Genomic DNA, 16,121 nt, shown 5'->3' with positions numbered 1-16,121 from the left:
ATGTATGTGTATTATATGTGCTCTCATACATAAACACACAAAGGCACTTGCAAAAATACATGTTTTCAATATATATAAAAAAAAAAAATTAAAAAAAAAAAACAAAACAAAACAAAACAAAAACAAAACAAAACAAAACAAAAAATAAATAAAATGTAATTTAATAAAACTGAAGAACAAATGTAAGTTTTAGATCCCAATTATGCTTAGAATCCATCATAGATTGTATCAATATCCATTTGATATGATTTGGCACTTGATGCCATATTACATGACATTACCCTTACCTTAATAAATAAGTATATAGTCAAATATAAAAAAAAAACTAGTCCATACAATCCAAAAGCAAATAGACTTATTAAACAATTCAATCAAACCATTGAGTGGATATTCACAAAAGTGATAGCCCCTTGCAAACAAGACAAGGATGAAAAGCAAGCATCAAAAACATACACTTTTAATACAACTTACAAAGTAACTATGAGTCACATTCCATACTTTCTAGTCTATGGTGTTATATTGTAATATAACTATTAAAGAATATATATATATATATATATATATATATATATATATTATAGAAGAAATTATTTTAAAATATAATAGAAGGTTACTTTAGAAATATAGATAAAAAGTAGGAAGGTAAATAAAAATAATTTAGTACTAATATTGTATTTTTTTAAAAAAAAAATACTTCTACTTACTTTATAGGACTCTTAAGAAGACAAAATAAAGTAGGTTAGCAAAAATGATAATATAGAGAACTTAAGATAAAATTCAAAAAAATAAAATAAAATAGCAAAAATCACTTAGAAAAATCTTGGATTGATCTCTAAAGAAGATTGGTTGTAAACAAAGATTAAAACCAAACCTTGAGGCACAAAATTATGTACTTATAGCAAATATATGATTTTTTGTTGATTGAAGAGTGGAATTAGAGAAAATACTTGATGCAATTTCTTTAAGTATTAGATTTGAGAAATTTGAGATTATAATATCTTTGTAAGAGCTTTGCAAAGTTGAGATTATTTTGGATAACTTTCTTTTTTGTAGAATAAATATGATGTTATATTTTAATAAATTTTATAAATTTTATAATATATCTATAAATAAAAAATTATATATATTTAAGTATAGTTTTATTATACAGGTAATATAAATATAATACTAATAAGATAATTAAATCAAAGGTTATTAAATTTTAAGTAGATTAGGATCTTGAAAATTAGATTTTGAAGATCATTGAGGGTTTCTATAATTTTTAGAAATTTGTTGGTTGGATTAAATGTATTTTTTGTATATTTATAATTAAAATATTTTTTAATATAAATTAAAAAAATTAAAATTTAATTTTTGTAAAATGAAGTTGTTGAAGTTAGAAGATTAACATTAAAGTTGGAGAAGAAGAACAATTGACACTTAAGCAAATTAAGAGTATTTTCTTCCAATCTATAAATTTGGTTCTTTCAAAATTAATTTAAAAATACATCAAGCATTTGGCTATAGAGAGGTTTGATCTTATCTTGAAGTTACAATGATTAAGGTATTTAAAAATACCTTTTTAGCAAACTTGAACAATCTAAGTAAGCTTCCAATTATGCTAAATTTTCCTTATTAAAGATCTATTGGATATATGCTCCTATAATCAAAGAAAAGAAAAATGCATAAGAAAAAAGATTGGATGCTATTAATGACCTAGAAGAATAATAAGACACAATTCTAAAAAAAATAAGAAAATTTTAAGAGGAAAAAAAGTGGTATATAATAACATGCTATTTTTTGATAACAAGATGAAAGAAGGCAATCCTTCTAACTTAGAAGAACCGAACTAAGTAGAAGAATAAATTTTTGCATGAATACTTATATAAAAAAGAAGATGCAAGAGACTTATATGAAAATATAATTTATATACTAGGAATAGAATAATTAATAATAGAGATTAAACTCATATGATAGTTTAATAAATGAGCTTAGATTATGTATAAATAAAAGAATTAAACATATAGAAGAAATATGGCAATAATATGAACGTATATCTTATAAAAACAATAAGAGCCATAAAATTTTGAAATAAGAAATTGGTCAAAAAAAAAAAAAAAAAAAAAAAAAAAAAACTATTTGATATTGGATTATCAAACCAAGTTTTGAAATGCATAAGTTATTGAAGGTTGACTTATGGCAAGGAATAATATCCTTATGTAGCTTGAATTGATTGAAATACCACTTTGAAGATAGAAAGGAATTAATTCTTAGACAAACAATTATTTCAATATACAAGTAATATTAAATGCCAAATTTTATTAAAATAACAAATAGAAGAAGGTACAACTTGGGTCCCACTTGTTTCCTCACACAATTTGGAACCATTATCCAATGGTATGGCCCAATGCACAAATCCTACTTGAATTTAAGAGAAAAAAGAACAAAAGCTTTCTTTGAATTTATTATTTTATTTTGAAGATATTTATAGTGCAACTAGAACAAAGAACATAGAGGTTGCTAGAACATAGTTAATTTGGTAGTTAAGTAGTCAAGGATGAAAGAATCAGCAAAAAGAGCAACAAAGTTGATAATTCAAATATAGCTATATAAGCTAATTTTAACAATACTGAAGACAATATTATGAGAACAAAGTTGCAATAAAATCTCACCACGTTGGAATATAAAAAACTTCATCAAATACTAAGGTGGTTCTACAATAAAGGAATGGCTAGAGAATTGATTTCAAGATTAGTGCTTTGTATGATACAAAACACCATTTGGAAGAAATCCAACAAATATGATCTTTCATTGATTATACATACAAATCAATTGAAGAATAAGAAAAATAAGAAAAAAGTTGATTCAAGAAATGGCAAAAATCTTCACTCTTGACAAATATAATCCAAAAGAAAAGCATAAGTTTAGCAAAATATAGGATATACAACATTGGCGGATATTTAAATTTTTACTTTTGATTTTTCATCTAAACCATCCAAAGCAAATAAATAAGACTTAAAAAATGATACTAATAGGATCTATTACTAGAATATAGGCCCTAAGTGAAGTTAAGTTACTTCTTAACTCAATATTATAAGCAATAGCCAATAAAAGTAAGAGTTATTAATTTTCCATCTTATCTTTTTTTTATCATTTTTACTAAGCCAAAGAATTGTGCACTCCAACAAAAAAAAAAAAAAAAAAAAAAAAAAAAAAAAAGGATATAGAAAAAAATGACATAATAGCTCTAAAAAATTAATTGATGACAAAAGGAACAATATTCAATTAGAGAAGTATGAAATTGCCAAGGTAAAATCAATGTAAGAGGTAATATCATCTTTAAAATAGAAAAGGATAAAGGCCACCATACTATTTGAATTACTAAAGCAAAGAAACCAATCTCTCTTGAGCATAATAAAGATGGCATTTACCAAATTATTTGATGCATCTAAATAACTATATATCATCTTAGGGACATCTATTTCAAATTTTTTGGCATCATGACTAATATAACCATCATAGTTTGTATATTCAAAGACCTAATTTAAATCTCCAAATTTTTAATCAAGAAAATAGAGATCTCAAAGAGACTAAATATACTAAAGATATAAATAAAATTTCTTAAAGAACAACTATAGTAGTCTCAAGAAGAAATATAACATAGCAATCTTTGGATTGACGCTTATGCTACTTTTGCCAATACTTAGGCAACTTGAGTTAGAGAGCTAAGTAAGTTATGAGCAGTCAATTCAAAATTGATAACCAAAGCCCAACTTTGAATTCAAACCATAGATTAATATGAGCTTGTATCAATAAGTAGGATAATTCAAATAGTTGCTAGTTTAAGTAGAATAATTTAAAAAATTACTATATTTTTATATATAATTTAATATTTATTAATTTCATAATTTTTATTGCATAATGTTAATTGCCTCTATTAAGTCTATTCTATGATGATAATTTAATATTTCTATTACTAATTATTTGATATAATATTAAAATTTTATTGAATTATAGATTTTTATTATAGCCAAGTATCCATCATTGTTTGTAAGGTATTAAAGATACATATCTTGTACTAGAGATGTTTCTAAGCTAAAACATACAAAGGCTTTGTAATATTAAGGAGCTTAATGATAACATAGAAGATAAAAACTTCTCTTTTTATATCTTATTAATCCTTCTATAGAAAGTTGTAAAGCTTCAATGAGACATAAACAATAACTAAACTTCCAAAAAATATCTCTTTTATATTAGAATGAACTCTAACAACATCATAAAAGAAATGTTATTTCAGAGAAGTTTATCTATTCTATGAAATAAATTTACCTTAAATATAACATCCACTTTTCTATTTCAATAAGCTTATATATTTTATTAGCTAGTATCAATTTTGTCAATCAACCATATTAAGTTATAAAAATATTATTGCATATATCTTTATATATATATATATATATATATATAGAAGATCTTTATTTGATGCTACCTTCTAAATTAGATACTATTAAGAAACAAAAATTTCTTGATAATAAAATTAGCATACACATATATATAGGGATACAATCTAAAATATGAAAAATTTAAATTAATATTTTTTTATGTATAATATAAAAAATAATAATTATATTTTTTTAAATAATATATATAAGTAAAATATTATTTAAAGCTTATTTATAAAATAATTATATCAAAAAAGAAATTTTATATTTAAATTATATATATATATAGATATATATATATATATATATATCTTCATAAAATTAATAATTTATAAATTATATTAAATATAATATAATAAAATCATAAATTACATATGAGATTTATATTGAAAGAATAAAATGTTTCAAAAGATTAAAAAATTAATTTTTTTTACAAAGAATATAAAAAGAAAGATTAAATATATTTATTATAAAAAATACTATAAAAAATGTCACCTTAAGAAAATAAAAACTTAAGAATATTGAACACCAGAAAATTTTTATTATTTTTTTTTTTCATTTTTTTCTTTTTTTTAACAAGCCATAGTTTTTGAATCCAATTAAATTTACAAAGTAAAATACTAGTAGCCACTTTGTTTAGTTCATCCATTCACTTTAAATTTCTTTTAAAACATCTTATTACTACACAACTTTCCACTTGACAATAATTTTGACATGAAATTGTCTTATACTCGTATTCACTATGGTAACTTAATCTACCTTTAAGCAAAATTTGAATAAAATTCAATTTACAACATCTTTTTGAATAAAAAACCATGAATATATTTTTATTCCTATATTAGTCTATATAAGATAATAGACATAAAACATTCTAACATGGCTCAAATCCATAATTTGCATTGATATATCTTAGTTCTTGAATTCTATGGCAAAAAATAATAAGAGATATATCAGCATTTTTATAAGATTCCACTTTGAACTTGATTTTTTTTTGTTTTGTTTTGTTATGTTATGTTATTTATTTATTTAAGCCCCTCTCTCCAAGTAAGAATACACTACCATAACATTTTCTCATGCACAATACATTTAATAATTAAATTTTCCAACTTTAATCTCTTGCAAAGCATATTCCAACATACATTGAATAAATAGAGTTTTACCATAAAACCAATTATTTAATCATATATTTTTTTCCACATATATCCTAGTAATTATCTCCTAATAAATCCTTCTTTTGCATCCACTTAATCTTTCTTCATATATACCAACTCCATATTTTCTACATCAATTCTATGAAATCTTTGTTCAAAATGCATGAGCCAATTAAAAGGATAAGTTATCCCCTATTGGATTATTTTTGTAGTAATATATATATATATATATATTTATACATATATATATATATATATATATTTATACATATATATATATATATATATATATATATTTATACATATATATATATATATTTATACATATATATATATATTTATACATATATATATATATATATATATTTATACATATATATATATATATTTATACATATATATATATATTTATACATATATATATATATTTATACATATATATATATATTTATACATATATATATATATATATTTATACATATATACTAATTTTCTTAATTAAATTCTAAAAGTAATTTTTTTTAAAATAAATAATCTTTAAATAGTAAAGAAGTTGAAACACAGATGTTGATAGATAATTTGGTTGTTAAAAAAAAAAAAAAAAAAAAAAAAAAAAGTAATCGAATAACAAAACAAGACTAAGGTGATGATTAGTCTTGGTAGATAAGTTGATCATTATCAACTTATCTACCAAGACTGTCTTTGAGTTCAGTCCACATAATGCTTTTGATTACGTACCTAGAGGTCAATGTAATAGTATTTTCCTTGTAGTAAAAAACAAAGCTCAAGCAAAGAAAAACATTATTTATCCTCCATTAAAATACCAAAATTTGGATATCCCAAATGAGAACTTCGTAAACAGGTTTAGTCCCTACGAATAGAAGCGAAAGCCATACAAGAACCATATAAATATATTGTCTCTTCATTTCTTTTTCATGAAATACATGTGACAGCGAAAAGGCTCATTTAAGGTGTTTTTAAGTGCGTCATGACAGCATAAGGTGAGGTGGTTAGACATGGTGGGCGACCACATTCCCCTCCTTTTTTTCTACACCCAGGATGCTGTAGGAATAAGGAGCAGAATGAAAACCGAGTACTTTCTGCATAATTTACTGTAAATTTCAGCTTACTGTAAAAATTCTTCTCTGCTAGCGATGAGCGAGATCCCCAAAGCATCAACGACAATTGACCAGTCAGGCTAGGAAATCCTTATTTACAACACAAAATACTGTATTAAAACTCTGCGAAGGAAATTGTCATTTTGTTCCACAAAAGATGTTCTCGAACCCCCTAGAGCTTCCAAAAACTGTCTTTGTACTTTAAAAACCCAGCCACGAAACACCAAAAGAGAATTTCGCAGAGCACATCAACAACCTTGGCCCACCTTCGTGACTCAATAATGTTCTCAAAAAGCGCCTCAACAAGATCGACCTGTGTAACAAAGCGCAACAGATCCGTTAAGTCTCAGGCAGCATTTAAATCTGATAGGGTGAAAGGAACTCGGTGGTGCGTAAGGCCCTGCTTATGCCATGGGCCATTGTTAACCACCCAAGCAACCTGTCAACCCACCCGAAGCAACAAACATTCATCCACTCAGACATTATCCACGACGACAGTAGATCGATAATACTTCCTCATCAATGTGCAGAAAGTGATCGGTCATTTCATAATATTCAAAGCTGAGTTATATACGTGTTATATGATTTCCCAAGAAACTGACAAAAGTGAACGAGGTGACGTAAAAGTAGTTTTACCAAGTTATTCTCTGGTTTCCTCCAGTATATTCCCTGGAGAGCAGCTGGAAATACTCCTTCAGCAACTAAGACATACATGAGAAGTGCATTCTGACCCAACCATTCCAATAGAAATGTGGGGCCTCTCCAGCCGTAGACATCCACCTGCGTAAGATTCAAGTAAAGTCTGAAACCTCACTATGATTCAAACCATACTCTGTTGAACATGGAATAGATTGTCGTGCATGCAAGAAGCAATTCTTAAGGTTCAGAGAAGCATAAGCTGTTATTTGCATATTTATTTTATTATATTTTATTATGCAAAGAAAGTTATCCGTTCTCATACATAGAGGGGGTACTATCATTCTAGCATACAAGCATAAGCAACAGTTTGAGGAACATACCAGGAGATAAAAGCCTGCAAATACGACTCCTGCAGCACCTCCCGTGAACAGCATATAGCTGACACTATAGAGCGGCTTGTTGAATGGGACACCTGTACATTCGCACTATTTCATATGGTATTGCGCCGTTGATACATAGCTGGGCAATTCGTGAGATAGAACTTTCGCAACTGTTCTATCAATTCTGCAACTTAACGAGCACTCCTCTAAAGATACTCCAATGATATTTTTGAATTAAAAAGTTACATAAGATAGAAAGCGTACCTAATAGGTGAAGAAGTAGACCCACTATAAGCAGAACCAACGACATGATCATCCAATCCCATAATCTCGCAATATGTTCCTGATTATCCCAAGTAAACAAGGTCAAAGAAAAATGTGAGGAACAGACTAGCCGACATGGATGTTCATGTAACTTATGCTGGGAGCTAAGGAAGAAAGCATCTCTCAGAAACAGGATACTTAGCATTAGATATGCTTTACACCAGGCTCAACCTTGCGATGGACAAGAACATGACCGAAATGTAGCCCCAAAAAACAGCTGCCGACTGCTGACAAAGAGCTGCATGCGTATTCCACAAAAAGAAATTGTAAAGATGTCAGCTACTTAAATAAGCTAAAATTCACCCAAAAAAACCCTAGCATGTAAACAGAGAAAACGGACAAATCATAGTTCAGAAGGGATTGAAGGTATCCAACAGAACTGACTTGACAGTTTGATGATCATCACTGGGAAAATAAGGAAGTGGAGTTGATAGTATACCTCAAAAGACCTTCAGGATCAAAAGGTGCTTTGCACCAATCAGGAGCACCTGACGGTAGAGGCCCATAGTCCGGGGAGTTCACACTGCAAGCCTAACAAACCGAACTTTCCCAATTTCAATTATTTTATTTCATCCAATTTTAATGCGTTTTGTTCTAAGCTTTCAAGATGACCTGACGCCATCAGTTATTTAACCAAGGTTTTGAGAAATAAGCCAACTTTGCGCATCGAGACTAGCGAATGTAACAAACTCAGCAGTACAGATGCAGATTGCCGTTGCAACATACCGGAGTACGTCGAAACACTGGCCTTTGATACAAATGCGATACGCCCAGAATAGTGCGATCCAGGTAGCCCACAGCATTACAGGCAGGCCCTATATTACCCCTCACTCCACAGTGCACCTGAAGCAAATTATGAAAGTAAGAAAAATTTCATGTTGTTCACCTGAAGTCCGCTTGTCTATGATGCTCACCAACGACTCAAGTTATGCGATCATTGAGCATTTGAGCTACCGTTACATGCAGTATTTAAGCCCCCAACTACTTATACGTACTTCTGTTTGCAAATCGAATTTAAGTTTGATTTCTGCAAAAATCGCTTCAGCTGATGGTTACGCGACATTCTTAAAACTAGTCGTGTTCAATATGGTCAAGGACTACAAGTTGATCAACTTCAGACATGCTTCCATTCACTCTAACAACACTTACATGAAGGGCAGTTGAATTTAAAACTGTTGGAGGAATAAAATCCCAATCCGGAACATAAACTCCATACAACAGAGCCAAATACGTCGCCACAATTGCAGCTGCCACCGCCCTGAAACCCCAGGACCCTTTAAAAGTAACTTCATCAACAAGCTTCTCACATAATTTCCCGAGGACTCGTGTTATTACCCTCATAAAGTGAAAAAAATATGATCTAGAGGATATCCTAGATGATCTAGAGGAAGAATGCCATAACTTGATTTTGAAGGGATCTCAATGTTGAAATAGCACTCACCAGTGAAAGTGGTATGTCTTGAAGATAGCGAAATTGTCATTTGAAACATCTTGACGTCTGCGCGGGGCCCAAATCTCACAGAGGGCAACTACCATGTAAGCCAGTGCTATTCTCTGCAGCCAGAAGCGATGCATGATAGAGGAACAGTAGTGAACACAGAGTTGCATATCTCGGATTTGAAAATTACTCCTACCAGCGTTTCATGAATAAACAAGTAGTAATTTTATTGAGAAGTAAAGCACGCTCCTACACATATCCCTTCCCGTTGAAAGCAGCTGTATATTAATCAGAATGACCCCATGGTCGCAATGAATTTTCCGCAATCAAGGACAGATGAGAAATACCTGAAGAACACCACACCAGCGGATGCGTTCTAGGTCCACTCCATATGACGTATCATGGAGTCCATGGAAATAGCCACCTGTAAGCACCAATGCGCTGATGATCAAAAGAATGACAGTATTTCAGGATGCTCAAGAACGACCAATACTTACAATTGGGAAAGTTAAAATTTGTCAATTTAAAACCATGGAAAACCCTCCTTGTCAAAAACAAGGGCTTAAATTGCAATGAAATTAAACAAGTGACGATTTGCGATTTCTTCATCAAGCAACATCGAATTCAGTACAGCGTCAACCATCGTAAGCTCAGCACTATTGTGACAATACCTTGAATAACAAGTCCCACAATTAGAAGTTTCGCAGTTCGGCCTAGTGCCTTCTGCGATGCTACCTTTTTGTCCCTGGTTATTCTCTGCAGACATAAGGTTCCCAATCAACGACTGAGACCTAAAATTGCTAAGCAATCAATTAACAGACAATCGCCTCAGAAGTCAGCGAATCAAGATGAGAAGGCGGCGGAGCGAGAGCCACCTTGTATGTAAGGGCGAGTGCTACACCCACTATGAACAGAAAAAAGGGCATCACAAAGTCAGCTAGAGTAATGCCAGTCCAAGGAGAATGATTTATAGATGGCCAAACCCCTCCGGCATTGTCCACCAGTATCATCACCTGCACAAGATAGGATTATTACGCAGTAGTCAATGCAAGAAGCCAATTCAAACACCTGGTGATTTAGTTGCAACAGTGACATATTAGGATAATTATTCCAGACTTTTAAACTGTAACGCTAGGTCACACAACTCGAGGAGCATTACAAGCACAATTGCAAACAGCATAACATTTTTTCCCCGCAAACTGCTCAAATCATGATTTTATCAGACCCTCATAGACAATCTCGAGCTCCTATCAAATTAATGCTAGTTTCCCCACGCATCAAAGCAAAAAATTAGGGTTGGATACACACAGCAATCACACGATGATGGCAACAGTGAAAGTAACACGTCAGATTCCCTTCCGTTATAAGGACTCGTGCATCTCAACTTGACAATACAGAGCCCCAATCGGCAACAAAACGCGGTCGCCTCTTGAATCAATGACATCACCCCCTCAGAATTAAAATTATATTAAATCAAAATTAAAATTAAAATCGCAGAGTACGCTTCCGGGACATAAGCAAACCCATTAGGAAAAAGAAACATGACGTACTGCAATTGAGAGCCCACGGAATACGTCCAGAGACGCCAGCCGGGGGGATTTCTCCGCCGCAGTCGCAGCGTACCCGCTCCCTCCTCCTCCCTCCACCAGTGGTTGCAATAACACGGGTTCCACCTCGGCCCGCAGCCCAGCCTCCTCCAAAACCTCAACATCCTCACCAGCCATAGCAATCAGTCCCAATTTTCTACCGCAATAGCGGCTGAAGCATGAGTTCTCTCCGAATTGTCTTCACAAAGGAGGCGATCGATCCATCGCCATTCATTCTCCGAGCTCCGCTCACCACAACAACTCCGATCCCACTGTCCCTACCTTATACCACGGCTATGGGCATCTCTTCGGAGCGGTATCGGGCCCCAGCTTTAGCGGTCATGGACCTCTTCGCAAGGGTGTCCATTGCCGTGGGTCAAGACTTTACGTGCCAATAATCCACACGCTCGACTGTGTTTAAGATGCTTGTTGTATTGTTTAATTTGGGTGCAATAAAATAAACCACCGCCTGTGAGATATTTTAAGGTTGAAATTTCAAATAGTTTTTTGAATTCATACAGGTCTGTTTAGTGGTGAGAAAATGTGAATCTTTTGTAATGTAATTAGATTAATAAAAATTGAAGCACAATACTTATGAATAACAACAAACAAAAGTTTTAATTTTATACTTATGAATAACAACAATCCCGGGATTTTAATTTATTATATGCATGTGCATTTTGATTTAGGGATTTTCGTATTCAAGATTCATGTATGTATGAAAGAATTTAGGATATTTGTAGATTGAATTTAATTATTCATATAGTTATTTTATTTTTTAATTAAAACATGTCTAGTATGTTTTAAGTACAATATACTTTAGTATAACTTGAGAAATGTTTTATAAAACATAAAATTCGAAGGTATAATTCGTAATCACAAAAATATCAATATAAAATCAATTACATACATGTATATGTATATATACCAGATTAAAACTTCATTGCTAGAACAGGTAGAAAATCTTACAATAGTTTTACACAAATTCATGTCAACGCATTTCGAACTTGATGTTATTGCCAATGGAATTAGATAAATATTTTGCTTTATTATTACCTATAATACAGTATAATATAGTGTTACACTGATAAAATTTGAGTTTTATTTTGTTGCCAATATGAATTAGAACACCATAAATCATTAATTCAATTTTGTTTGCAACAATGCAAAAAATACAACTTGATAAGCAAAAATTCTGAAGCTTAAGAAAGTTGTCCAGTAAATTGGATAATGATCCTTTCTTGACTACTCCGTATGGAAATTTTTAATCTTAACAAAATTTCCAAAAAACTGAAAAAAGCCTTGTTTTACTCGAAACAATTTCATTTGCAAAACATACTCCAACTTGCTCAATGAAAACATAGTTCAATGATGCGACTACATTTGCTATATTTGCTATTTACTTAGATAGAATCTCCTCGCACCTTTCTAGAGCTTCAGTATCAAAAACAATTGCCATGGAAATAGGGGAGCCTTATTTCTGTGACTCACATGTACACAAACCTTTGATACTAAGCATTTTGCCAAGTTATGCCCAAACATAAAACCATCTGATTGTTCTTAGTATGATCAGATGGGGAGCCTGTGTCGTCATACTTGTTTACAACTGCCATACTTTCTAAGACGAGTTGAGTTTGAAACAAGGGGTTGATTGCTTTCCTGCTGTCCTACGAATACAAAATTTGCAGACACCATGGACGACTGAAAAACTCACGAGCTGCCAAAGCCGCTGCTTTACCGGTATCCTGTCTCTGAACATTTAGCCAACATACTAAGACGATGTGCCACCTTAAATACACTTATAAGTTGAGGAGTCTGGGTTTATGCAGATTCCTTCGAGAAACGGTCTCGGTCGTGCGGTGCGGAGTAGTCAATCTTCTGCCCCACAGGAACGATACCGAATGGGTTGATGGAAGGATGACTCCCATAATAATGGTGCTTGATATGGTACATATTGACAGTAGCTCCGATGCCGGGAACCTGGAACAAATCCTTCGTGTAGTTGAACAGGTTGGGGTACTCACGGATGAACTTCTTGTTGGTTTTGAAGTGGACGACGTAGACCTCGTCGAAGCGGATCAAGGTCATGAACAAGCGAATGTCGGCCTCGGTGAGTTCGTTGCCAGCAATGTACCGCTGCTTGGATAGGATCTCCTCACACCTATCTAGCGCTTCAAACAGCTGGTTGAATGCCTCCTCGTAAGGCTTCTGCTTGGTGGCGAAGCCGCAACGGTACACGCCGTTGTTTATGGCGTTGTATGTCCAGCTGTTGACGGAATCGATGCTTGCTTTCAGGTGCTCGGGGAACAAGTCCACCTCGGGGTGTTTGGCTATGTCGTTGAACTCGTCGTTGAACATCTTTGTGATCTCCGAGCTTTCGTTGTTGACAATTCGCATGGTCTTGATGTCCCACAGTACGGGGACCGTGTATTTCCCCGTGTAGCCCGTGCTGGCAATCTCGTAAAGGTCTCGAATAGACTTGGCATTGTTAAGAGAATCCTTCATGGCGCCAGGGACGTCCTCCCCATCCTCAAGAAACATCCAGCCATGGTGATCGTCAACGCTGGGCTTCGTCTCTCCCCATTTTGGCTTCGTAACGGTGACACCAATGGCGTGGTCGAGCCCTTTGAGCTTCAAGAAGGCAAGGCACCGTGACGCCCATGGGCACGCGTAGGATATGTATAGGTGGTATCTATCCGCCTCAGGAGGGAATTCCGCACCGGGCTCCCGGGAGATGAAATGCCGGAACTCGGATTCCTTGCGCTTAAACTCGCCATCATGTGTTTCATGCAAAGAAGTCCTCGACATGGCGAAAGAGAATGGCTTGAGAAAGTATGGGCGTCTTGTATTCTTCAACACCTCAGATCCTGAAACCAGACAAACAGAACCTATAAGCCCAGGGTAAAATTCAAGAACTCATCCCAACAATGGCATGTGTAACAAAGACGTGCCACTGCCTTAGAATTCCAGGATTTGGATTCTGTGTCATGGCAGTCGCGCATTTCATGCTGCGGCTAAAAAGAAGGAACTCGAGGAATGAGCTCAAATCCTGCGAGAGAATGCCCACCAACCATATGGGGATCCTAATGAGTAAGATACACAATGATTGACCTGTCGACGATCTGAAGGGAACGCGATAGGCCGACAGGTGATGTAAACCCGCTGACGGCCTCCATGGTGCATGACGCGTGGACAGAAGGGCCACTGAAACATTCCATGGAGCTGCACAGCGAGGTGTAGCACTCCAGATCGAGACTATCTGCTGGCCAGGATTCATTAGCTGGGTGGCGCAGGAGCGCAACATCATCAAAGCTGCGAATCAAGATTATGCTCTGCGTTACCCCCCGGCACCCCTCTGATATTACAGACTAATTCCAACAAATTCTACCCACGACGAATCCAATGCGACTGCCAAATTCTGCAATTATTTCGATTACGAAATAAGCGAATTCCCCTAACATACTCCTTGAAAACCCAATTGCGCTCCACACGCGCTCTTAATTAGAGAAGCGCTGAAGGATTCATCGCAAGAAAGCTGATTCTGCCAAAACCCAAGACCAGTTCTAACCAATCTCCAGCTTGAAAAAACCCACCTCTGATTCACACCTCAAACCGCACCCTCGCGACTCACGAACGCTGAATCAGTCCATTGAAAGAAAAAGAAAAAACAAAAAACAAAAAAAAAAAAAAAACAAAAACAAAACAAAACAAACAAACAAAAACAAAACCAAAAAAGCAAACAGAGGAGTACTACATCATCATCGCCATAGCCAATCCCACACATACACATACACACACCATTAACTTCAAAGGACTCCTACCTCTCGTGCACCCGACGTTGGGCTTCCCACTTCTCTCCTCACACAAACCGCAACAAAACTCACTGCTTCCAACGAAGCCTCCACCTCGTGAGACTAAAGCGGCCAAGACAAGACAAAACGAAGAATGCTGACGATGTGGAAGGATCAAACTCTGCAATATATATGCATATGCACATCCACAGACGACCCAGAGGGAGCTGCTGCTATAAATCTGTGTAGGAGAGAGGGGGAGGGAATCGGAAGTGGGGTAGGAAAGGGCAAGTGCAACTTCGTGCGGGGATGATTGGTGACGCGAGCAACATGGCAGCAAGCTTGGTTCCCAACGAGGAAAGGAAAGCAGCGAGGAAATGAGGAATCGACGACACTGCCATGGCATCATCATCTCCTTCATCATATCCCCCTGTTCCCTGGAGCAGAGCTTCTCTCTCCCTCTCTCTCCCTTCCTTCCTTGCTTCGTCGCACCTCGCCGTCCGTCCGTCCGTCCGTCTTGGTTCCCGAGCTCGCATCGCATTGCATCGCATGGATTGGCAATACTGGCGTCGGCGTGCGTCGTCGGTTCCTCCTCCTCCTTCGCCCCATCCTCGGCACCATTTGGCACCCTGGTTTGTGCCCACCTCTCTCTATTTTCACGCTCCTTTTGTGTCTTTTTATCCACTTGTGAATGTTAGACAGAATAATACTGAATGAATGTTGGAGGGGGACTACTGTCTTGGTTGGTTGTAGTGGAATTCACCTACACAGCTGCTTCTTGGTACTGAATGAATAAATCAATCAACACACTCTCTAAATGAGCTCCTAGCACCAGGGTCCGTCCTGGTCTTGGCCGCCTTAGCTAAAAACCTTGTCAAGTTGCTAGTAAATGATTTTGTGTATTTTTTCCAAAAAAATCCAAACTATTTATTTTATTTTTTCTTGTACCCCTTTTATTATTGTTTTAGGGGTTCTTAAAAATCGGTGTGTTTTTTGTTAGTGAGTTGTTCAAAGAGTTTGAGGTAGCTATCCAACATCTCTATTTGTAGACACACATAGATGACAAATAGATGAAATAAAAAGGTCAAAGTTCAAACTAAGTACCAGTTTTGTAAAATTGAATTGTCACCTTCACACATTTTTGAGTATAACCTTCATGTATTTTTGAGTGTAGAAAACTTTTCTTTTTCTTTTTTCCTCTCTTTCTTCTTATATGTGACAAGAGTATTGTCTCTTTTTAAATTTTTACCAATACTATAGATCAAATAATTTT

General features: G+C 34.2%; 2 protein-coding genes across 5 annotated transcripts; both read right to left on the bottom strand.

The window, feature by feature from the left end:
* Nucleotides 1-6,781: 6,781 nt before the first annotated feature.
* Nucleotides 6,782-11,301, bottom strand: LOC112290986 (uncharacterized). Of its 2 annotated transcripts, none has more exons than XM_024537890.3 (13): nucleotides 11,022-11,301; nucleotides 10,347-10,484; nucleotides 10,143-10,227; nucleotides 9,819-9,895; nucleotides 9,475-9,587; nucleotides 9,183-9,291; nucleotides 8,760-8,876; nucleotides 8,473-8,564; nucleotides 8,205-8,271; nucleotides 7,974-8,052; nucleotides 7,710-7,801; nucleotides 7,327-7,470; nucleotides 6,782-7,129 (listed from the first exon to the last, which is right to left on the bottom strand). In XM_024537890.3, the coding sequence occupies exons 1-13, from the start codon at nucleotides 11,193-11,195 to the stop codon at nucleotides 7,037-7,039; spliced, it is 1,380 nt and encodes a 459-aa protein (XP_024393658.1). In that variant the 5' UTR covers nucleotides 11,196-11,301; the 3' UTR covers nucleotides 6,782-7,036. The 2 variants fall into 2 exon arrangements, with proteins under 2 accessions (XP_024393658.1, XP_024393656.1); XM_024537888.3 differs by having other exon boundaries at nucleotides 6,782-7,003.
* A 1,047-nt stretch (nucleotides 11,302-12,348) lies between these two features.
* LOC112291309 (uncharacterized) lies at nucleotides 12,349-15,040 on the bottom strand. 3 transcript variants are annotated; one of them, XM_024538498.3, is made up of 3 exons: nucleotides 14,879-15,040; nucleotides 14,169-14,389; nucleotides 12,349-13,924 (listed from the first exon to the last, which is right to left on the bottom strand). In XM_024538498.3, the coding sequence occupies exons 2-3, from the start codon at nucleotides 14,362-14,364 to the stop codon at nucleotides 12,879-12,881; spliced, it is 1,242 nt and encodes a 413-aa protein (XP_024394266.1). In that variant the 5' UTR covers nucleotides 14,365-14,389; nucleotides 14,879-15,040; the 3' UTR covers nucleotides 12,349-12,878. The 3 variants fall into 3 exon arrangements, with proteins under 3 accessions (XP_024394266.1, XP_024394264.3, XP_024394265.3); XM_024538496.3 differs by having other exon boundaries at nucleotides 14,169-14,369; XM_024538497.3 differs by lacking the exon at nucleotides 14,169-14,389.
* Nucleotides 15,041-16,121: the final 1,081 nt, after the last annotated feature.

This window comes from Physcomitrium patens, chromosome 14, assembly GCF_059467195.1.
Source record: "Physcomitrium patens ecotype Gransden chromosome 14, ASM5946719v1, whole genome shotgun sequence".
Taxonomy (NCBI): domain Eukaryota; kingdom Viridiplantae; phylum Streptophyta; class Bryopsida; order Funariales; family Funariaceae; genus Physcomitrium; species Physcomitrium patens.
The sequence above is the reverse complement of the archived record's forward strand: the minus strand, read 5'-3'. Positions and strand labels throughout refer to the sequence as shown.

Excerpts from the sequence above, each read along its gene's own strand:
- LOC112290986 (XM_024537888.3), bottom strand. The coding sequence starts at position 11,195 with ATGGCTGGTGAGGATGTTGAGGTTTTGGAGGAGGCTGGGCTGCGGGCC. Across the intron at positions 8,877-9,182 it reads TAAATTCAACTGCCCTTCAT|GTGCACTGTGGAGTGAGGGG; the intron begins GTAAGTGTTGTT and ends AATTTGCTTCAG. Across the intron at positions 8,272-8,472 it reads GATCCTGAAGGTCTTTTGAG|CTCTTTGTCAGCAGTCGGCA; the intron begins GTATACTATCAA and ends ATACGCATGCAG.
- LOC112291309 (XM_024538498.3), bottom strand. The coding sequence starts at position 14,364 with ATGATGTTGCGCTCCTGCGCCACCCAGCTAATGAATCCTGGCCAGCAG. Across the intron at positions 13,925-14,168 it reads TCCCTTCAGATCGTCGACAG|GATCTGAGGTGTTGAAGAAT; the intron begins GTCAATCATTGT and ends GTCTGGTTTCAG.